General features: G+C 41.6%; 1 protein-coding gene across 1 annotated transcript in view; it reads left to right on the plus strand.

Moving 5' to 3' along the window:
• The first annotated feature begins 1,326 nt into the window (after nucleotides 1–1,326).
• The window catches only part of RAD9B (RAD9 checkpoint clamp component B), a 40,933-nt gene continuing 17,380 nt past the window's right edge, over nucleotides 1,327–24,879 (plus strand). Inside the window, exons 1-7 of the mRNA XM_044282103.1 lie at nucleotides 1,327–1,353; nucleotides 2,243–2,309; nucleotides 5,024–5,094; nucleotides 15,180–15,329; nucleotides 16,851–16,965; nucleotides 18,804–18,903; nucleotides 19,497–19,603. Coding sequence (XP_044138038.1) covers nucleotides 1,327–1,353; nucleotides 2,243–2,309; nucleotides 5,024–5,094; nucleotides 15,180–15,329; nucleotides 16,851–16,965; nucleotides 18,804–18,903; nucleotides 19,497–19,603 — 637 coding nt within the window. The remainder of the gene's footprint in view (nucleotides 1,354–2,242; nucleotides 2,310–5,023; nucleotides 5,095–15,179; nucleotides 15,330–16,850; nucleotides 16,966–18,803; nucleotides 18,904–19,496; nucleotides 19,604–24,879) is intronic.

Below are 24,879 nucleotides of genomic sequence, written 5' to 3' on the forward strand. Positions count from 1 at the left end.
TGCTGGTGTAGGTAACTGCCTATGGCCCCATTCAAGTGTTGCAGTTCCCTGCACAGTGGGTGTCCAGTGTGCCACTGTGTAGGGGAAAATCTGTGAACGTGATTCAATACCCAGGGGGACTTTTCAAGGGATGCATACCTATCTCCTTCCTGATGCTTGGTTTTGGCTTTGTGGGCCATCATTGTCTTCAATGTGCTTTTGTCCCTGTATTTAAACTTTCTTCACAACCATGGGGTTTTGTGTAATTTATGCCAATTTTTTGCATAAGTTATGATAAATCTGTCCCTGACCCACTTTTTATACCACTTATACCATTTTTCTAAAGTGTTAAAAGGTGTGAAAAATCTAAAATTATTTCACAAATATGGCTTGCGCCATATAGTTTACAACTTTTCTATGCTGCAAAAGTGATGAGAAGCAGTTTATAAATTTTTCCCTTCTTGTTACAGCATGCTACCTTTTCAATGAATAAAGAGGTGCAAACCTAGATATATGCTAACAAATTTAGGGATACCATAAGTCAAACTGCCGTATTAAAAATTGTCCGTGATGTGGCTGCAATACACGACTTTAATACGCGGTGAGGTCCATATCTTCATGTAGGGCACTGACCTGACAACCGTCTGAGACTATTTTCTACAATGTTATTATGTGGTCACTTGGACCTTAGTGTGTTTCTGCAACCTCTCTGATAATATTGTTTAAAAATAACTCTTTATTATAATCACTTTAAAACACATATAGCCACTAGGGATCAAAGGTTAAAACTCTCAGGAAGGTGAGTTCAGGGATATAATATCCTGTACTTATATGTGATTCACATGTTAATCCATGTCCTACCCCGAAGGGTTAACTGCACTCTGGATACTTGATTTTCTATATTATAGATACCCTGTCTAAACTTCCTGCCTAAAATCTGAAGCCTGTTTCCCTACATGTTTCGCCAAGCGATTCGGCATCTTCAGGGGATACTACACAGGTAATGGTTGGGGGCGGGGTCAGGGCATTTCGGTTTACTTTGCGATTATGCGGCGCCAATCGCTATTGCCTGCCTCATTATGCATCACCTCTACGTCAGCTGTAGGCGTCCTACCTATAGGTTGGAATCTGCTGATGTCATCGGCAGCGCCTGTGACGTCACTGGTGGTGCGCCGCGCATGCGCCATGCCAGCGCTAGCCTCGGCGCTTGATTGCTCTCTGCTGCGCATGCGCCAAGCTCTAAAACCTCCCGAGCCTGTTTGGGTTTTTCTGCGCGTGCTCTGGCTGAATACCCCTCACATCCTATCGTAGTTGACTGCGCATGCGCCTATACTTAGGAATTGTTCTATGGCTCTAAGTTGTCACCGCCAGCAGGTATCCCAGCTTTCAAAAGAGGGGACCGATAGGACAGTCAGGAGAATGATATTACCAGGAGGCTAGCATCCCTGAGGGATGAATCTATAGCACTGTATTGTGACATTCAATGGCATATAGCTTATATAATTCTCGATTGGACAATGTGTCTGATGGATATATATATGTCACCCAGATGGGTACACACGTTATGTATACAGTATGTCGTCCTAAAAAATTACCACATATTAGATTTCATCTATATGACTATATCGCTATATTGTGTGATGTGCTATTTATATACATTTTTTATATCTATTATAATATTTATGTATTTTTATATGTAAATCTTTATATTTTAATTCTAAGTGGTCAACCATTTATAACCAGCATGTGCAGTATACATAATCTTAGATGATATTACACGAGTGTGTCCCTTTTCTTTTATAGACATTTTTATATGAGCATATAGATATCACTTTAACCCTTATTTATATATATACTACTATATCGCTATATTATGTGCTGTATTATTTATATATATTTTTGTGTTATTATATTTTTAATTTTTAATTTTTTTTTAGATATTGTTTTATTATTTTTTATTATTTATATTTTTTATTTTTTTATATTTTTTATATAATTTTTTAATAATTATATTTATTTAATTATATATTTTTTTATATATATTTTTTATATTTTATTTTTAAAGGTTGACCATTTAGGACATACATGTACACAATACATCATCTGGGATGATACTCGGCGAGTGTGTACTTTGTCCTTTAATAACCATTTTTGATAAATAATTTATAAAAGTATGAATGTCACTTTTACCCATATTTAAACCATTGGGTCTTGCCTCTCAGTAATTGACTGCTCTAAATAATGTTGGCTTTTCTATCCATAGGGCTGTGACTCCAGGGATAGCGCCCCTCATCTCCAGGACTTCCAGCGGAGCGGCACATTCCCCCCAGGTAGGTCATATCTTTATTGCTGCCAACATACCAGTCAGAGATGCACCTCTTCATTGGCCCCTATTAAGTTGTGCCCCTGCCCCCTACATTTTCAGGAGAATAAACTATACTGATCCCTTTTCTTGAGTGGTTTAAGATTATATTTTTCATATATTTCTAAACCGCAAGTTACAACAAGAGGAGACGAAATGGATATATCGTCCCTACTCACTGGCCCCTTATGGGCTGAATGAAGGTTTTACCTTTACTTCTTTCTTGTAAATTGAAACTAACCGGCGTCTTCATTAAATTTAGAAATATATGAAGAATATAATCTTAAACCACTCAAGAAAAGGGATCAGTATAGTTTATTCTCCTGAAAATGTAGGGGGCAGGGGCACAACTCTATAGGGGCCAATGAAGAGGTGCATCTCTGACTGGTATGTTGGCAGCAATACAGATATGACCTACCTGGGGGGAATGTGCCGCTCCGCTGGAAGTCCTGGAGATGAGGGGCGCTATCCCTGGAGTCACAGCCCTATGGATAGAAAAGCCAACATTATTTAGAGCAGTCAATTACTGAGAGGCAAGACCCAATGGTTTAAATATGGGTAAAAGTGACATTCATACTTTTATAAATTATTTATCAAAAATGGTTATTAAAGGACAAAGTACACACTCGCCGAGTATCATCCCAGATGATGTATTGTGTACATGTATGTCCTAAATGGTCAACCTTTAAAAATAAAATATAAAAAATATATATATCAAAAAATAAAAAATATAAAAAAATATATAAATAAATATAATTATTCAAAAATTATATAAAAAATATAAATAATAAAAAATAATAAACCAATATCTAAAAAATTAAAAAATAAAACTATAAAAAATATAATAATACAAAAATATATATAAATAATACAGCACATAATATAGCGATATAGTAGTATATATATAAATAAGGGTTAAAGTGATATCTATATGTTCATAATTAATTATAAAAATTTCTATAAAAGAAAAGGGACACACTCGTGTAATATCATCTAAGATTATGTATACTGCACATGCTGGTTATAAATGGTTGACCACTTAGAATTAAAATATAAAGATTTACATATAAAAATACATAAATATTATAATATATATAAAAAATGTATATAAATAGCACATCACACAATATAGCGATATAGTGATATAGATGAAATCTAATATGTGGTAATTTTTTAGGACGACATACTGTATACATAACGTGTGTACCCATCTGGGTGACATATATATATATCCATCAGAGACATTGTCCAATCGAGAATTATATAAGCTATATGCCATTGAATGTCACAATACAGTGCTATAGATTCATCCCTCAGGGATGCTAGCCTCTTGGTAATATCATTCTCCTGACTGTCCTATCGGTCCCCTCTTTTGAAAGCTGGGATACCTGCTAGCGGTGACAACTTAGAGCCGTAAAACAATTCCTAAGTATAGGCGCATGCGCAGTCAACCACGATAGGATGTGAGGGGTATCCAGCCAGAGCACGCGCAGAAAAACCCAAACAGGCTCGGGAGGTTTTAGAGCTTGGCGCATGCGCAGCAGAGAGCAAACAAGCGCCGATGCTAGCGCTGGCATGGCGCATGCGCAGCGCACCCCCAGTGACGTCACAGGCGCTGCCGATGACATCAGCAGATTCCAACCTATAGGTAGGACGCCTACAGCTGAGGTAGAGGTGATGCATAATGAGGCAGGCAATAGCGATTGGCCGCCGCATAATCGCAAAGTAAACCGAGGGTTTAAATGCCCTGACCCCGCCCCCAACCATTACCTGTGTAGTATCCCCTGAAGACGCCGAATCGCTTGGCGAAACATGTAGGGAAACAGGCTTCATATTTTAGGCAGGAAGTTTAGACAGGGTATCTATTTATAATATAGAAAATCAAGTATCCAGAGTGCAGTTAACCCTTCGGGGTAGGACATGGATTAACATGTGAATCACATATAAGTACAAGATATTATATCCCTGAACTCACCTTTCTGAGAGTTTTAACCTTTGATCCCTAGTGGCTATATGTGTTTTAAAGTGATTATAATAAAGAGTTATTTTTAAACAATATTATCAGAGAGGTTTCAGAAACACACTAAGGTCCAAGTGACCACATAATAATTTTTTCTTTTCTCCTGTAATTTATAGCATGGCAACCTCCTGTGGGATCTTACTGTTTGTAATTATCTTTATTTTCTACAATAGGCTCTAGGTCCGTGTTCCATGAGGCACAGACCAAAGTAGTCCATTCCCTAAGCTTTTCTGCAAAGACTGAGGTACTAAGGTGTGAACTCACCATTGACTTTTATGGGTTCATGTGCTATCTGGCGTGTGCAGTCGATTGTACACACGAACAGAAAATATGGCCATCTGAAACAGACCTGACAGGAGAGATCTAGAAAATGTTGAGGAACTGAAAAATGTGTTAGAAAATTGCATAACTTTTAATAAAACGGTTCACTTCATAAACAAAAGTACATGTGGCCCAGCATTCTCCTGCTGTAGTACTTGTATAAAATGTCAGCTAGATGAAATATAAGTTATCAGCCTGCTTTTTCAAATCCAATTCATAAAATTTTCTATTTACATGTATATAATATTATTATGTGAAGTTTCTTCTGTGACAAGTTTTCTGCATGTTTTGCTTATTCACCATAGTATTACCAACCTGCATTCTTTTCTCTTTTATGTTAGTGTTTGGAAAAGCGCTTCACTCCCTTTCACGAATTGGTGAAGAACTGTGGTTTGACCCATTAGAAAAAGGAGTAAGTTTTACTGAGTTCTGTAATATTTTGTATGATAAAGCATCTGGCATATCATAGTAACATGTGAGAACAGAGGGGTCCTTAGATGATCAAATCCAAAGAGGCCACAGTGCTTATGTGCTTGTACCCTTTCTTTCTAGCAAAGAATCAATTTAACACATTTTTATTTAGTGTGAAACATGAGCAGTAGAAAATTACTAAAAGCACTGTTTTCTATATCTGTGATAAAAAAAAATACAATGTGAACATGTAAATGTAAAAATGTATTATAAAACAACCCTTATACCAGTCTATCAGTGGAAAAAAGCTATGGCTGTTGAAATGTGGAGAGGTAAATATGAAGAAACCTAGTAATGGACATTTACCAAGACTAGCATACTCATGGTGGCCATGCCCAGAAGCAGAGCGGCAGCAAGCATGGGCCACTGCTATATTAGTAACACCCCTTACACCCTCTCCTTTTTGGCCAAATAAACTGCAAAAATGTATTCAGAAGTGAATAAAGTGAATTGAGAAAGCTCGTTGGAAGAACGAGTGAAACGTTTTCAAGAAATCTACAGTAAGTCCAGTTACCTTGATTTATTCCTTACAGATATACCATGGCCTGGATAAATGAGAACCTTCACAGACTTATTCAGAAGTGCTTGTGCATTTAATATTTTAAGCAGGTCCCCAAGATCTCTCTTCTGGAACAAAACCTTTCCAGTTTACCAAAAAAAAGATTTTACCTTTATTCATGTCCAGAGTATCCTTGACCTCGTACTTATTTTCAGAACCAACTGGACTAGGAGCAGGAACAAAACAACTGGAGTAACTGTTGAACACAAATGCCCTAAATGATAACATAAAAATAATTAGGGATGCATAAAGAGAAAGAGAAATGCAACTTATAAAAGACTGGATTTAACTGTCTCAAAACCCTAAAAAGACTAATGAAACAGGGTGCCAACTGGTACGAGGATACTTTGAGTCTGATGGTGGTGTTTGAAAGAAAGCAACACCTTGTCCCCAGGAGAAAATTACGGTGGAGTCCTGTGATCAGCAGACCTCTTCATGTGAGCAGAAGCTTGTAACTGGGAAGCTTTAGTCTCCTGCCAGATCTGGAAGTTATTATTGACAGTAGATTTGGCTGCCAGGATTCCTGAAGAGACAGGTATCAGAAGAGGAGTCCACAACTGGTGATCGTGTACAAAAAAGAAAGGGGTCTTACCGGTCAACTGAATGGGATGGTTTTTGTAGGAACACTCTGCGCAGGACAGCAAAGCAACAAAATTATAGAAATCAACTGTTGCAGATTGTTGACCAGGATCTGACTAATGCATTCCACCTGCCCATTTGTCTGCTGATGATAAGCAGAGGAAAGAAATATACTACCCAGTGTTTCAGTAACAAGTTGGCTAATTGACTTCCAGAAGGGAGACCAAACAGAGGTACAAAGAGAGCCATTTTTGAAAATTGGTTGGCTACCATCCAGACTTTTTTTGCATCCCGAGGAGGGAGGAAGATTAATTGTACAATCCATGGCTATGTGTTGCCATGGGGCATCTCACACTGCCAAGGGTAGTAATAGTTCTACAGGTGTTTGCTTTGGAGTCTTTTTCTGGGAGTAAGTGGAACAGGAGGCTGTAAAATTCCTAGCATCCTGAGAAATAGTAGGCCACCAATAACGTTTCATAATCAGTCTAGTAGTTTTGGGAAGGCCTGGGTGACCAGTGATTTTAGAACAATGACCGAAGCCAGGACCCACTTCCTCTTGGACATGGGGGCATACTTCTTGCTAGGCAGTCCTTAAGCAGAACTGGAACAACAGAGATGATACAGGCAGGATCAATGATATGCTGGGGCTCCTCTGCCCTGTGAGCAGGGTCAAATGAATGAGAGAGGGTATCCACATCCACCTTTATACTCTTCTCAGCCAGTTAGAAATGCACAATAAAATCAAAACAAGCAAAGAACAGCGACCACCGGGCTTGGCAAGGAATGACTTGCTGAGCAGACCAAAGGTAGGTCAAAATCTTGTGATGTGTGTAGATGATGATGGGATGGCAGGCGCCCTCCAGAAGATGACACCACTTCTCCAGGACCAACTTAATAACTTAATAGCTCTGTCCCCTATAGAATAATTTTGCTCTGCAGAGGATAAAAACTTTGAGAAAAAGTCCCAGGTAACCATCTTGCTGGAGGTTCCTTTCTGATGAAGGAAGATCTGGATCCCACGGAGGATGCATCCGCCTTCACAAAGAACTGCTTGGAGAAATCTGGACGGTGGAGAATCAATGCAGAAGAGAAGGTCCACTTGAGGGACTGAAACACAGACTTAGCTTATGGTGTCCATTTGTTAGCATTCACACTCCTTCTGGCTTCCGGTTATGAGCAGAATTAGGATGCAAAAGTGAGAAATTAATTGCTGATAATAATTAGCAAAGACTAAGAACCGTTGGCTGTAGACCTATAAAACAAGGCCAGTTCAGTACAGCAGACAGCTTCTCTGCGTCCATCTGAATACAGTGATCGGAGATAATTAACCCAACAAAGGAACCCAGGAATGCTTTCTTGAAAAGGCACTTCTTAAATTTTGCATATAATCTGTTCTCCTGTAGATGCTGGAGGATGGTACAGATATGTCTCTAATGTGTAGTCAAGTCAAGAGAGGAGACCAAGATGTCATCCTTGTATAGCACAAAACAGATATTGAGCAAGTCAAGGAATATGTTGTTAACACATTCCTGGAAGAAAGCAGGAGCATTACACAGTCCAAAGGGCAAAATGAGATACTCTTAATGGTCATCATGGCTATTAACCACTTCAGCCCCGCTAGCTAAAACCCCGTTCATGACCAGGCCACTTTTTACACTTCTGCACTACACTACTTTCACCGTTTATCGCTCGGTCATGCAACTTACCACCCAAATGAATTTTACCTCCTTTTCTTCTCACTAATAGAGCTTTCATTTGGTGGTATTTTATTGCTGCTGACATTTTAACTTTTTTTGTTATTAATCAAAATGTAACGATTTTTTTGCAAAAAAATGACATTTTTCACTTTCAGCTGTAAAATTTTGCAAAAAAAACGACATCCATATATACATTTTTCGCTAAATTTATAGTTCTACATGTCTTTGATAAAAAAAAATGTTTGGGCAAAAAAAAAAATATGGTTTGGGTAAAAGTTATAGCGTTTACAAACTATGGTACAAAAATGTGAATTTCCGCTTTTTGAAGCAGCTCTGACTTTCTGAGCACCTGTCATGTTTCCTGAGGTTCTACAATGCCCAAACAGTAGAAAACCCCCACAAATGACCCCATTTCGGAAAGTAGGCACCCTAAGGTATTCGCTGATGGGCATAGTGAGTTCATGGAACTTTTTATTTTTTGTCACAAGTTAGTGGAAAATGATGATTTTTATTTTATTTTATTTTTTTCTTACAAAGTCTCATATTCCACTAACTTGCGACAAAAAATAAAAAATTCTAGGAACTCGCCATGCCCCTCACGGAATACCTTGGGGTGTCTTCTTTCCAAAATGGGGTCACTTGTGGGGTAGTTATACTGCCCTGGCAATTTAGGGGCCCAAATGTGTGAGAAGTACTTTGCAATCAAAATGTGTAAAAAATGACCTGCGAAATCCGAAAGGTGCACTTTGGAATATGTGCCCCTTTGCCCACCTTGGCTGCAAAAAAGTGTCACACATCTGGTATCGCTGTACTCAGGAGAAGTTGGGGAATGTGTTTTGGGGTGTCATTTTACATATACCCATGCTGGGTGAGAAAAATATCTTGGTCAAATGCCAACTTTGTATAAACAAATTGGAAAAGTTGTCTTTTGCCAAGATATTTCTCTCACCCCGCATGGGTATATGTAAAATGACACCCCAAAACATCCCCCAACTTCTCCTGAGTACGGCGATACCAGATGTGTGACACTTTTTTGCAGCCTAGGTGGGCAAAGGGGCACACATTCCAAAGAGCACCTTTCGGATTTCACCGGTCTTTTACAGATTTTGATTGCAAACTTCTTCTCACACATCTGGGCCCCTAGAATGCCAGGGCAGTATAACTACCCCACAAGTGACCCCATTTTGGAAAGAAGACACCCCAAGGTATTTTGTGATGGGCATAGTGAGTTCATGGAAGTTTTTATTTTTTGTCACAAGTTAGTGGAATATGAGACTTTGTAAGAAAAAAAAAAAAATCATCATTTTCCGCTAACTTGTGACAAAAAATAAAAAATTCTAGGAACTCGCCATGCCCCTCACGGAATACCTTGGCGTGTCTTCTTTCCAAAATGGGGTCACTTGTGGCGTAGTTATACTGCCCTGGCATTCTAGGGGCCCTAATGTGTGGTAAGTAGTTTGCAATCAAAATGTGTAAAAAATGGCCTGTGAAATCCGAAAAGGTGCTCTCTGGAATGTGTGCCCCTTTGCCCACCTTGGCTGCAAAAAAGTGTCACACATCTGGTATCGCCGTACTCAGGAGAAGTTGGGGAATGTGTTTTGGGGTGTCATTTTACATATACCCATGCTGGGTGAGAGAAATATATTGGTCAAATGCCAACTTTGTATAAAAAAATTGGAAAAGTTGTCTTTTGCCAAGATATTTCTCTCACCCAGCATGGGTATATTTAAAATGACACCCCAAAACACATTCCCCAACTTCTCCTGAGTACGGCGATACCAGATGTGTGACACTTTTTTGCAGCCAAGGTGGGCAAAGGGGCACATATTCCAAAGTGCACCTTTCGGATTTCGCAGGCCATTTTTTACACATTTTGATTGCAAAGTACTTCTCACACATTTGGGCCCCTAAATTGCCAGGGCAGTATAACTACGCCACAAGTGACCCCATTTTGGAAAGAAGACACCCCAAGGTATTCCGTGAGGGGCATGGCGAGTTCCTAGAATTTTTTATTTTTTGTCGCAAGTTAGTGGAATATGAGAAAGTATTCCACTGTAAGGAAAAAAGGAAAAAAAAGAAAAATTATCATTTTCCGCTAACTTGTGACAAAAAATAAAAAATTCTAGGAACTCGCCGTGCCCCTCAGGGAATACCTTGGGGTGTCTTCTTTCCAAAATGGGGTCACTTGTGGGGTAGTTATACTGCCCTGGCATTCTAGGGGCCCAGATGTGTGAGAAGAAGTTTGCAATCAAAATGTGTAAAAAATGGTCTGCGAAATCCGAAAGGTGCACTTTGGAATGTGTGCCCCTTTGCCCACCTTGGCTGCAAAAAAGTGTCACACATCTGGTATCGCCGTACTCAGGAGAAGTTGGGGAATGTGTTTTGGGGTGTAATTTTACATAGTCCCATGCTGGGTGAGAGAAATATCTTGGCAAAAGACAACTTTTCCCATTTTTTTAAACAAAGTTGGCATTTGACCAAGATATTTTTCTCACCCAGCATAGGTATATGTAAAATGACACCCCAAAACACATTCCCCAACTTCTCCTGAGTACGGCGATACCAGATGTGTGACACTTTTTTGCAGCCTAGATGCGCAAAGGTGCCCAAATTCCTTTTAGGAGGGCATTTTTAGACATTTGGATCCCAGACTTCTTCTCACACTTTCGGGCCCCTAAAAAGCCAGGGCAGTATAAATACCCCACATGTAACCCCACTTTGGAAAGAAGACACCCCAAGGTATTCAATGAGGGGCCTGGCGAGTTCATAGAATTTTTTTTTTTTGCATCAGTTAGCGGAAATTGATTTTTTTTTTGGTTTTTTCTCACAAAGTCTCACTTTCCGCTAACTTAGGACAAAAATTTCAATCTTTCATGGACTCAATATGCCCCTCACGGAATACCTTGGGGTGTCTTCTTTCCGAAATGGGGTCACATGTGGGGTATTTATACTGCCCTGGCTTTTTAGGGGCCCTAAAGCGTGAGAAGAAGTCTGGAATATAAATGTCTAAAAATGTTACGCATTTACATTCCGTGACGGGTATGGTGAGTTCATGTGAGATTTTATTTTTTGACACAAGTTAGTGGAATATGAGACTTAGTAAGAAAAAACAAACAAAAAAATATATATATTTCCGCTAACTTGGGCCAAAAAAATGTCTGAATGGAGCCTTACAGGGGGGGTGATCAATGACAGGGGGGTGATCAATGACAGGGGGGTGATCACCCATATAGACTCCCTGATCACCCCCCTGTCATTGATCACCCCCCTGTAAGGCTCCATTCAGACGTCCGTATGATTTTTACGGATCCATGGATACATGGATCGGATCCGCAAAACACATGCGGACGTCTGAATGGAGCCTTACAGGGGGGTGATCAATGACAGGGGGTGATCAGGGAGTGTATATGGGTGATCACCCCCCTGTCATTGATCACCCCCCTGTAAGGCTCCATTCAGACGTCCGTATGATTTTTACGGATCCATGGATACATGGATCGGATCCGCAAAACACATGCGGACGTCTGAATGGAGCCTTACAGGGGGGTGATCAATGACAGGGGGTGATCAGGGAGTGTATATGGGTGATTACCCCCCTGTCATTGATCACCCCCCTGTAAGGCTCCATTCAGACGTCCGTATGATTTTTACGGATCCATGGATACATGGATCGGATCCGCAAAACACATGCAGACGTCTGAATGGAGCCTTACAGGGGGGTGATCAATGACAGGGGGGTGATCAGGGAATCTATATGGGTGATCACCCGCCTGTCATTGATCACCCCCCTGTAAGGCTCCATTCAGACGTCCGCATGTGTTTTGCGGATCCGATCCATGTATCCATGGATCCGTAAAAATCATACGGATGTCTGAATGGAGCCTTACAGGGGGGTGATCAATGACAGGGGGTGATCACCCGCCTGTCATTGATCACCCCCCTGTAAGGCTCCATTCAGACGTCCGCATGTGTTTTGCGGATCCGATCCATGTATCCGTAAAAATCATACGGACGCTGAATGGAGCCTTACAGGGGGGTGATCAATGACAGGGGGGTGATCAATGACAGGGGGTGATCAGGGAATCTATATGGGTGATCACCCGCCTGTCATTGATCACCCCCCTGTAAGTCTCCATTCAGACGTCCGCATGTGTTTTGCGGATCCGATCCATGTATCCATGGATCCATAAAAATCATACGGACGTCTGAATGGAGCCTTACAGGGGGGTGATCAATGACAGGGGGGTGATCAATGACAGGGGGTGATCAGGGAATCTATATGGGTGATCACCCGCCTGTCATTGATCACCCCCCTGTAAGGCTGCATTCAGACGTCCGCATGTGTTTTGCGGATCCGATCCATGTATCCATGGATCCGTAAAAATCATACGGACGTCTGAATGGAGCCTTACAGGGAAGTGATCAATGACAGGGGGGTGATCAATGACAGGGGGTGATCAGGGAATCTATATGGGTGATCACCCGCCTGTCATTGATCACCCCCCTGTAAGGCTCCATTCAGACGTCCGTATGTGTTTTGCGGATCCGATCCATGTATCTGTGGATCCGTAAAAATCATACGGACGTCTGAACGGAGCCTGACAGGGGGGTGATCAATGACAGGGGGGGTGATCAGGGAGTTTATATGGGGTGATCATGGGTTTATAAGGGGTTAATAAGTGACGGGGGGGGGGTGTGTAGTGTAGTGTGGTGTTTGGTGCGACTTTACTGACCTACCTGTGTCCTCTGGTGGTCGATCCTAACAAAAGGGACCACCAGAGGACCAGGTAGCAGGTATATTAGATGCTGTTATCAAAACAGCGTCTAATATACCTGTTAGGGGTTAAAAAAAAATCACATCTCCAGCCTGCCAGCGAGCGATCGCCGCTGGCAGGCTGGAGATCCACTCGCTTACCTTCTGTTCCTGTGAGCGCGCGCGCATGCGTGCGCGCGTTCACAGGAAATCTCGGGTATCGCGAGATGACGCGCCGATGCGTCCAGGAGGAGTAAATCAACCACCTCCCGGACGCATCGGCGCGTTAGGCGGTCGGGAGGTGGTTAAAGTCTTTCTTCCACATATCTCTCTCTGCTATACAGATCGTTTTATGCCACCCGAAAATCCAACTTTGGGAACACCTGGCACTACAGATTCTTTTTTTTTGTGTAAATTCTTTACTTAGATTTTTAATAGTACTTTATAGAAGACAAAAATATTGTGAATGGGGCGCAGCCCAATGACAATGTTAAGAGTTTTTCACAGATAAACATCTGGATTCAATAGAGGAACAAAAGGCAAAAACAATCAGATAATGTCTAATGTTCAAAATATAAAACAATGTTCTTAAACAAAAACATGGAGAGTAGGTAGGAAAATATGGAATCTGAGGGGAGAGGATGGAAAGGGAAAAAAGAGGTGGGGGGCATTGTTCCTATTTGCGAGTCTGTATCCTAGCATGTTGTCAACCCCAAGGTGGCCTTCATAGGCTGGTGAAGATTAGGGTGCCTGCAGCCTGGCCCTTGAAGAGAAAAATGCAGGCAAGTAGCAGGCCGCAATCTGTGAGGAAGAAGTGGAGCTATTCTGTATGCCCGCTCTGCCGGGTAGGAGAGGAAAGGCGCTGGTGGTTCCAAGCTCGGACCCAGGAGCAGAGCAGCAGCCGTGGCCAGGGACAAAGTGATGGCAGGCATGGGCCACTGTGAAGATCTGAGGTTGTGTGTCGTATTAATCACCTAGGCAGGATAACGATGCAACTGTCTTTATTCTTTTATCCCCAGTTATACAGAAAATAGAGATAGATGGTCCAGATAAGCTGCACCCCTGAGACCCAGTGCACAATATCCCAAGCTGGGACCTGTAAATCCACTGCCCCATACCAGGCTTTACCCACTGTCTCCCAACGTTTTTGGTTGGCCCACAGCTTTAGTATCACCCATCTGTATATTTTGCAGTCACAGCTGATGCTTATCCAGACGACGGACACCATGACCGAAGCACATGGATCCAACCCCAACCAGCAACAACCCTCATCCCCTAGTCAATGTCCTAAGTACCCCAACGCCACCCCCAGGTCTGAGCATGTGCCCCTGGGAACATCCCCACCCAATGCTAACTGTGCATTGGTGGCTGTATTCCCCTCAGGCCAAGCCCCTCACCTGAGACTGCATGTGAGACCCCTGTGGGGACGGCACTGATGGGTCTACCCGTCACCATCCACATATTTGGAGTAGTGAACAATGGGAGAACAATGGCTTAATTGAGGCCCCCCCGAGAAATTAACGAAGCTAATGGAATGATTGCTTTACTCTAATTACCAATCTCATGGCCTTATGTGGACATAAGGTCCAGCTAACACGTCTGGATGAGCATGGCATGTGTATACGTGGATTGTGGCTACCACGGCACCCCTCCCAACCCACTAACAAAGTTTATTATGCACCCTAACACACCAGAAAAGGAATATATCTAATAAAACACAACAATAATAATCAACTTAACTGGCGCTTTGTGCTGAAAAAAGTTTGCATCACTTTACTGCTGTAAGTCCATTGGTCCAGTAATTTTTAGTTTACATCCAGCTCTTACAGCCACCATGATCCCATTACTGTTATTAAGTAGACAGCTTGAAGGTAAACTTTAAAGGGGTTGTCTCGCTTCAGCAAATAGCATTTATTATGTAGAGGAAGTTAATACAAGCCACTTACTAATGTATTGTGATTGTCCATATTACCTCCTTTGCTGGCTGGATTCATTTTTCCCTCACATTATACACTGCTCTTTTCCATGGTTAGGACCACCCTGTGCAGTGGAGTTCGTGCTTGTACACTATAGGAAAAAGCACTAGTTTAGGTACGCTCCCACGGTCCTGGCCACCAGAGACTGCCACTTTTTCCTATAGTGTGCAAGCACGACCACCACTGATGGATTGCAGGGTGGTCATAAATATGGAAACAAGCATTGTATAAAGTGATGGAAAAATTGTACTAGGGAAAGCAGCTGTACCATATGACTGTGCCAACTGGGCATCACTGTCATAAATAGCGAACAGGCTTTTGTGTTGTGTTTTTATCTTAGGCCTTAACCTTATGTTTTTCCCTCTGGGACTTGTTCTGGCTAATAAAATATGTATCGCATTGTTATTTATTCATTGTTTTTCTGGAATGGAAAGGAGACACTGTTGACTTTCTCTTTTTCAGCTTGCATTGAAAGCAGTGAGTACTTCTAGATCAGCGTACGCCTGCATCTTCTTTTCATCTTTCTTTTTCCATAGCTACCATAAAGCTTTTATTCATGAGCAAGGTCAAGGGGATGTTCCTCTGCAAATAAAATGCAAACTTGCCATAAAGGTAAGTATGGTTATTATGACCATCAGTTTGCAACTAGGGATGAGTGAATCCACTTTGGATGCTTCATCTGAAATCGATTCGCATAAAACTTCAATGTAATACTGTACAGAGCAGGAGCTCCGTACAGTATTAGAATGTAATGGCTCCGATGAGCCCAAGTTATTACTTCGCGAAATCTCGCGAGACTTTGTGTAATACCTTTGTGAATTAATTATTATTGTAAAAAACCTCGGGTTCGGTTCCAAGTACGTCTTGTGTAAGGGTATTGTAATGTTATTGGTACCATTTTTGAGTACATTTAATTTTTGATCATTTAATATTACACTTTTTGGGTCAAGGGTTTTTTTTTTTTTTTTTTTTTACGGCAGTCATCTGAGGGGGTAGATCATGTGATTTTTTTTATAGGGCCAGTCATTACAGACGCGGTGATACCTAATGTTTTTTTTGTTAAGTATGCATAGATGGTATCGCCATAAACGTTCTGACCTGGAAAATGAAATCAACAGGTCAGTTTTATCATATAGGCAATGTTGTAAAAACTAAATCCATAAAACTGTAGTGGAATTGCATTTTATCCCCCAATTTAACTCCATTTGGAATTATTTTCCATTTCCCCACTACATCGTATGATACCAAAACCACTACAATTGATAAATGTTTTTTTGGCAAACATGATATTCTGTAGAATGGTCCATCAAGTTACAATATTATTTGTTGAAACCATTGTAACTTGAGGCTATAACTCTATGGAAAACCAGCTATTTCCGGCAGCCCCATAGAAAATGAATGGAGGGTGGCTGCACATGAGCAGTGCGCCCTCCGCCACTTTGGAGGCTCCATTCTTGATATAGGTGCGGGTCCCAGAGGTGGGACCTGCACCTATCAGACAATGGGGGTATATTCTAGTGATATGCCTCATTGTCTGAGATGAGAATAACCCTTTAAGTAAAACAGACAGGAATAGATGCTGGAAGATGTAAATTACTTTCTGTGGCGAGGACAGGTGTTTCTTCACGATCTTGCATAGTGGATTGATGTGCCAGAAATATAAAATGGAGTCGCTGCTGAACTGGTGTCCAAAGAAGCTGCTCATCCTGGCAAAAACACCACTAGACAACCACTACAGTTGTTTTACCAGACAAATGGCATGTCGATAGGTTAATTCTGAGTCTGAGTCTGAGGCATTGTAGGTTGAGTCTAGACCATTGTATGCTGTAAATATTGTTTCCTGAGGACATTGTATCTCAAGGGATCACTGTCTGTTTAACTGATTTTGTTCTTTGGGGAAATGACAATCTTATTTAACATTTGCAGGACAGGCTTTTATTCGAGCATGTATTGTGGCCCCTAATGTGATATACAGTATATTGAAATGAAGTAAAATAAACACAAACTGACAGAAAGTCATACAAAAAAACTGGATGTTTTAGTTTATGCTAATTAATCAGGTAACACCAGAAATACTCTTATACACTGTGCATTTACATGTCATTAATTACAATTTTTTTTTTTTTATTGCAGTCAGTTCTACCTGTGTTTAGATGTTTAAGTACATTGGACAGGAATGTGGAAAAATGCCAAATTTACATTAATTTTGGTTCATTCTACATGGTTTTTCAGTTGTTCTACAAAAATGGTGAGTAAATAGTAATAAAATTGTAGATTTTTTTTTAGCACAATACTCTATATGGACAAAAATTTTTGGACCACCTACACATTACACCTACAGGAGATTTTATGACATCCCATTCTAATTCCTTAGACATTACTATGGAGTTGGTTCTCCTTTTGCAGCTAAAACAACTTCTAGTCTCTTCGGTGCTCTTTCTCCCCGCTGCAGGAAACAGGCTCAATAGAAGTCTATGGCTCCATCTCGATTCCCTCCTCTGCTTTGAGAAGAGAGAGCACGATATGTGTTTCTAGCGATCAGTGGGGGGTCTCAGCACTCTGACTCCCACTTATCAAAACGCTTAAAAGTGCGTTAACATTTTAAGCATTCAGATGCACTTTAACCTATTACCTGTTTTTTAGTGTGTGTACAGAAAGATAGTTATCTAATGATGTTATACTGAAATGTATTTCATATTCCATATTTGTTTTCCCCGTGTGTTGGGTGATGGTAAAGTGTTTGGACTCTGAGATATTTGGGATACTGGCCACACTCATATTGTTTCCCTATGATGAATATTATAGAAATCAGTTCAGTACTGATATCATCACCAATGGTGTAGCTTAATAAAAAAGAAAAAAAATCTTTAGTACTAAAGCAAAAATCATTTTTTGAAATGTGAATTTAAAATCTCACTTCTGATCCTCAGCTGTGTCATGTGACCAGCACTCTGGCTCTCCAAATAACACAGCATCTTCCTATGGGAGCCTGAATTCCTGTCCTGTGTCAGTTGGAGATCAGAGTGTTTGTCACATGACACAGCTGAGGCTCAGAAGGGAGGTTATAACTCACAAATACAGTCACTGGTAAGAAGATTACCACCACTACAACTGACATCATGTATCTTTCTAATGAGCCAGAGAATAAAGATTTTTGTGGGTGTGCTTCTTTAAAAGCGTTTTCTGTATAGGAAAAATGCATTTTCTGTATAGGAAATTGTGGCTGTAACGACTGTAGATAGGGACAGACGGGGACAGTGAGGCCCTGTACTAGAACCTAGCCTGCTTTCCCTACCTACTTGGAGTGTAAGCCCTAAATAGTAGAATAGCAACTGGACAACAGTCCCTACACTAGTATAAGTTTAGGACAAACAAGACACACAAACGGACAACACAAAAGCAGAGTCAGATGGTACCAAAATGTGAGAAAGAGAGGTTAGAAGACAAGCCGAGGTCAGAACCAGATGGGTTACGCAGTACCAAAACGTGAAACAGAGAGTGGTCAGAAGACAAGCTGGGGTCAGAAACACAGAGTAATCAATCAGCAAATGCAGGAACAGGGAACAAGGAACCTAGCTAGTAAACCCAACAAAGACTGTCAGTGGCGATGGTGAAATGTACTAGGGGGTTTAAATGGAGAGCCAGTTCCCCCGGGCAGAACCTGATTAGTCTGGTGACTTGACTCTCCCATAGGTAAGACCATGAAGCAGAAAGGCAATTAAGCAGGTGGGCTGTCATTCAGCCTACTGATTGTCTCCCTCAGCTCACGTGCACTGCAGGGAGAAAGCAGAGCATTGCGCTCTGTAACTAGGGAAGCAGCGGTGTCACTGGGGGGGCGTGGCTCTGCAGAGCATCTCTCCTAGTGCGCGGGTGCCAGAGCTGAGGGTCGCGCCGCTAGACCCCGGACAGGTAAGTTTATTACATCAGCAGACAAAACTTTCCTATACAGAAAAAAAAGACATGCTACAGCATACCAGCCCAGCGTATGCAAAATGTGGTTACATTCAGTGTATGCACTGACCTGACCTGAGCTTACTGTCAGTAGTAGAATACAGTGCACTGTGTTATATGTTCATTTTTTTTAAGGGCTTACTAAAACTTACAACCTGGCTTATGAGGATTGTGAACCAGTACAAGCAGTGTATTCCAAATCCTTGTGTCCTAATTTACTAAGGATCCAATCCAGGTATGCTTACATCACAAGTATACAGATTAAATCGTTGCCTGGTATATTTTACTGTATGCTGAAAGCAGAGATAAAATATATATGTTCTTATGGTGGTCAGTTAGCTAGTTTCTGCCTGTGGTATTTGTACTAGAAAAAAGGGCAGGAGAAATGGTGCAAAAAACATGGCAATATTTTTGCTGCAGTTTTTGCAGGTGTGACTTTTTTTTATGCCACATGTTTCCAAAATAGCTGCAAAATACAGTGAACTGTGCAAACCTGGCTTACAGCAGGTAATATTAATTCATTAACATTTTGTTATTTTTATGTGGGTTTATGAATAAGCACAGCATTCCTTGACAAATATGAAAACTCAGACACTTTGGAGAGTTGTTCAAGAAGGGAATTTTACTTATTGAAGTGAACTCAATGGAAAAAGTAAAAATCCGTCTTGTCCACAAGAACAGCACTAATGGCTGTAGTTTCATGCAATGACAATAGAATCTGATTGGTTGTTGCAATACAAATTTTGTACAAGCTTAAAATATGCTATTCTAGGTTCCTTTTTGTTCAATGCTACAAACTCTACAAGTTAATTAAATGTTTGTTTACAGGGCATTATCTGATATAATAATTCACTTTCCATCATGTCAGGAGGAAATCACGCTTACCTCTACTCCTCACAAAATTATATTGAAGACCTACAGTGAGGAAGATCCTGGTAAGTCTTTCAGCCTATTTTATACACTAGTGATCCTTGGGGGGAAGATTCTCAATGTCTTTATGCCACCATTGCGGCTTAAAAAAGTAGCAAATTATGGTGCATGCCATATTTGCACCATAATTTGAGAATTTTAGAGGCTCTTGCAACTTTTCAAAAGTCGCGAGAAAAGGTGCAGGACATCGTGGACTGCCGGGTTTACTATAAATTACACCAGAAACTTAGTTTTTTGGCGCACAGAGTACCAGAGATGTGCTTAATTTATTAAGAAGCATCTGCCTCTTAGTAAATTATCCACATGTTGCTCCAGTGCAGGGAGATCAAGACTTGCTTATAAGAACCCAAGCCTTGATAAATCTCCATGGTCTTCAAAGGGATGCAAAGGACCAACTGAGAGAAGAGCTAGCCAGGCTGAAATCCGAGCACACTGCAGCCCTGTGGGATATTAAAGTATCTCTTCAAAAACTACAAGAGGAGAATTCACAACTTAAAGGGGTTGTCCAAGTTATATTTATTGATGACCTATCCTCAGGATAGGTCATGAATATCAGATTGGCTGGGGTCCGACACTCAGCACCCCCGCCGATCAGCTGTTTGAAGAGAATGCGCGCCCCGTGTCCCAGCGCCGCCTCCTCTTCATTGTTTACCTTTTCGCCGTTGCATCTGCAGCGGTGAGCAGATGTAATGACACCCAAGCAGTCCCATTCATTTCAATGGTACGGATAGCTATAGAAGCGGCTAGAAGGTAAACAATAAAAAGGAGGCAGCGCTGGTACGGCGCGCGCCTTCTCTTCAAACAGCTGATCGGCGGGGGTGCCGAGTGTCGGACCCCAGCCGATCTGATATTGATGACCTATCCTGAGGATAGGTCATCAATAAATATAACTTGGACAACCCCTTTAAGGAGGAGATCAGGAAAATTAAAATATTAAATCAGCCAAAAAAAGAGGTGACAACAAAAGGTACAAAGGCCCTCACAAGTCTTGCGCTGATCAAAGATAGCACTGGACACAACACACAAGATGCTGTAAACACCCAAGACACCAAGGACAGCTACAGCCAGCCAGACCCCTCCCTAAATGCTGCCAACACAGCCTCATCCAACACCCCAGAGCCCAAGCCCAAACACCAAACAAATAGCTCTTATAAACCCCCAAATCCTGACATTGTGCTGTTTATAGACTCCAATGGGAAATACCTGGACACAAAGAGACTCTTTCCAGGGAGGCATGTTATTAAGATCTACTGCTCAACTATTGAACAAACAGCAAGGGTCATTAATAAGCCTTATTTTACTGACCTAAAACACCTCATCCTGCATACTGGCACCAATGACCTCAAACAAGAAAACACCACAGACCAAGAAACCATCACAGACAAATTGTCACAAATGGTTAAATGGACACAGCTAAAATTCCCCAGCACAAAGATTATCCTATCTTATCTGCTCCCAAGAAAAGACATCCCTCACCAAACAATCCAATGGATTAATGCAGAGCTGGCCTCCAATCTCAGATCATCACCAGACATACAACTGGCACAGCACCTTACAATCACAGCCCACCATCTGTATGACAACAAGCACCTTAACAAACAAGGAGTCATCCACTTTGCAAAGGAGCTTAAAGACATGGTACTTAAACGACCCCAGAGACCACAAGGAAGCCCTAACCCAACACACAAATGGCAAACTCCAATAAACCTTTACCAAAGAGAGTGCCCACAATCACGGCAAATGTGGAGGAAACCACTTGCCCCACAATGACAACATGGAGCAAGGAACATGGCGGAGATCAGAACTTTATGTAGCAATTTATATACAGACGTGGACAAAATTGTTGGTACCCTTTGGTCAATGAAAGAAAAAGTCACAATGGTCACAGAAATAACTTTAATCTGACAAAAGTAATAATAAATTAAAATTCTATAAATGTTAACCAATGAAAGTCAGACATTGTTTTTCAACCATGCTTCAACAGAATTATGTAAAAAAATAAACTCATGAAACAGGCATGGACAAAAATGATGGTACCCCTAGAAAACACAGAACATAATGTGACCAAAGGGACATGTTAATTCAAGGTGTGTCCACTAATTAGCATCACAGGTGTCTACAACCTTGTAATCAGCCATTGGGCCTATATATATGGCTCCAGGTAATCACTGTGTTGTTTGGTGATATGGTGTGTACCACACTCGACATGGACCAGAGGAAGCAAAGGAAAGAGCTGTCTCAAGAGATCAGAAAGAAAATTATAGACAAGCATGTTAAAGGTAAAGGCTATAAGACCATCTCCAAGCAACTAGATGTTCCTGTGAGTACAGTTGCACATATTATTCATAAGTTTAAGATCCATGGGACTGTAGCCAACCTCCCTGGACGTGGCCGCAGGAGGAAAATTGATGACAAATCTAAGAGACGGATAATCCGAATGGTAACAAAAGAGCCTAGAAAGACTTCTAAAGAGATTCAAGGTGAACTTCATGCTCAAGGAACATCAGTGTCAGATCGCACCATCCGTCGTTGTTTGAGCCAAAGTGGACTACATGGGAGACGACCAAGGAGGACACCATTGTTGAAAACGAATCATAAAAAAGCAAGACTGGAATATGCCAAACTACATGTTGACAAGCCACAAAGCTTCTGGGAGAATGTCCTGTGGACAGATGAGACAAAAATCGAAGTTTTTGCCAAGGCACATCAGCTGTATGTTCACAGACGAAAAAATGAAGCATATCAAGAAAAGAACACTGTCCCTACTGTGAAACATGGAGGAGGCTCTGTTATGTTCTGGGGCTGCTTTGCTGCGTCTGGCACAGGGTGTCTTGAATCTGTGCAGGGTACAATGAAATCTCAAGACTATCAAGGAATTCTAGAGAGAAATGTACTAGCCAGTGTCAGAAAGCTTGGTCTCAGTCGCAGGTCATGGGTCTTGCAACAGGACAATGACCCAAAACACACCGCTAAAAACACCCAAGAATGGCTAAGAGGAAAAAATTGGACTATTCTAAAGTGGCCTTCTATGAGCCCTGACCTCAATCCTATTGAGCATCTTTGGAAGGAGCTGAAACATGCAGTCTGGAAAAGGCACCCTTCAAACCGGACACAACTGGAGCAGTTTGCTCATGAGGAGTGGGCCAAAATACCTGCTGAGAGGTGCAGATGTCTCATTGACAGTTACAGGAAGCGTTTGATTGCAGTGATTGCCTCAAAAGGTTGCGCAACAAAATATTAAGTTAGGGGTACCATCATTTTTGTCCATGCCTGTTTCATGAGTTTATTTTTTTACATAATTCTGTTGAAGCATGGTTGAAAAACAATGTCTGACTTTCATTGGTTAACATTTATAGAATTTTAATTTATTATTACTTTTGTCAGATTAAAGTTATTTCTGTGACCATTGTGACTTTTTCTTTCATTGACCAAAGGGTACCAACAATTTTGTCCACGTCTGTAACATATTGATGCCACACTCACAATAGCCCCCTTCCCCCAATAATACTGAGTCCTATGACAATCTCTGCTCTTTACAAGGTAGACCGACTCAAAATGAAATCACTAGTCATCAGTAGCTGGAACATCCATGGGCTGAATGCCTCAGCTTTTGGATCCAAAACGAATGATCCAGACTTTAAAAATAGACTTGAAAACATTGATATTCAAGTCCTCCTGGAGACATGGACCCGGGCAGAGGATGAATCTCTCGCACCCATGGGACACAGGGAATTTTCCATATCTTCCCAGAAAAACAAGAACATTAAACAGGGTCGCCGTTCAGGAGGCATACTAATCTGGTACAAGGAGGAGCTTACAGAGCACATCAAAGCAATCAACTGGGGAGACAGCTACATCTGAATCAAAATAAACAGCTCCATCCTCCATCCTCAGTCTGACATGTACCTGTGTGCAGCATACATCCCCCCAACAGAGTCCCCTTACTACAAACCTGACATCTATGAGGTCCTACAAAGAGAAGCCAGCCACTTCCAGTCTCAGGGCAGAGTGCTCAGCTATGGAGACCTCAACGCCAGAACAGGCACAGAGAAGAACTATCTGACCTCTGAGGGGAACACACACATACTTGGAGGAAAGAGCTATTACCAGTAGCCAATGCAGACTGCACGAAACAACTACGACAAGACAGAAAACAAAAGTGGGAAAACCCTGTTGAACCTGTTCCGGAGCCTCGGCCTATACATAATGAATGGGCAAACCAGGGGTGACTCCCTTGGGAGATTTACTAAGTACTCCCATGTAGGCAGCAGTGTGCTAGACTATGTCATCACAGACACAGACCCCATAAACATCAATGCCCTCATAGTCACCGCTGAAACACACCTGTCACACCACAACCAAATATTGCTGTACCTGAAATCCACCGATAAGCCAACCACACAGCAACCTCACCAGACGAGTCTCTACAAACTGCCACTGTCCTTTAAATGGCCCAAACAGTCTGCCACCGAATACACCAACATGACCAACACAGCCAAAATCCAAGAACTGCTGACAAACTTTCATACCAACCCATAGAAACTAAACCAACAAGATGTCAGCAGTGCAGTGAAGGACTTCAGCAACATCTTACATACCATGGCAGTACTAGCTGGCCTCAGGCAGACCAACTCCAAGAGATCCACCAATAAACAGTCCCAAAAATGGTTTGACAGTGAATGCAAGGCTCTACGTAATTCACCAAGGGCTGCCTCTAACCAAAAGCGCAGAGACCCCAACAACTGGGATCTAAGGGAAACCCATGACCACCTACAGAGGCAATACAAAGACACTCTCAGATGGAAAAAACAGAGCCACATCTCCCACAAACTCCAACAGCTGGAGGACTCCCTTCATGACAACTCATTCTGGGAGACCTGGAACCATATCTGCACAAAGCTCAAGAAAAGCCCTCTTCACATCCAAAATGGCCACATCTGGCTCCACTACTTGAGGGACCTCTACAAAAACATCCCAGAAAATGCCCAAACCCTGGAACAGAAACAAATAGCTGCAAAACTAAAGCACATGGAGGAGACAATAAAGGACTTTCAAAACCCTCTGGATACACCAATCACGGTGCAGGAAATAAGAGAAGAACCGATGGCATCCTGCCAGAGATGATCAAATACAGCCCCCCAGACATACATGAGGCACTCACAAAACGAATCAAGCTCATCCTGAGGGCGGGCTCCTTTCCCCAGGCCTGGAGCGAAGGCTTCATAACACCCTTCTGCAAGAATGGAGACCAATATGACCCAGCAAACTTCCAGATTCCAGA

The sequence above is a fragment of the Bufo gargarizans genome, chromosome 1 (assembly GCF_014858855.1).
Source record: "Bufo gargarizans isolate SCDJY-AF-19 chromosome 1, ASM1485885v1, whole genome shotgun sequence".
Taxonomy (NCBI): Eukaryota; Metazoa; Chordata; class Amphibia; order Anura; family Bufonidae; genus Bufo; species Bufo gargarizans.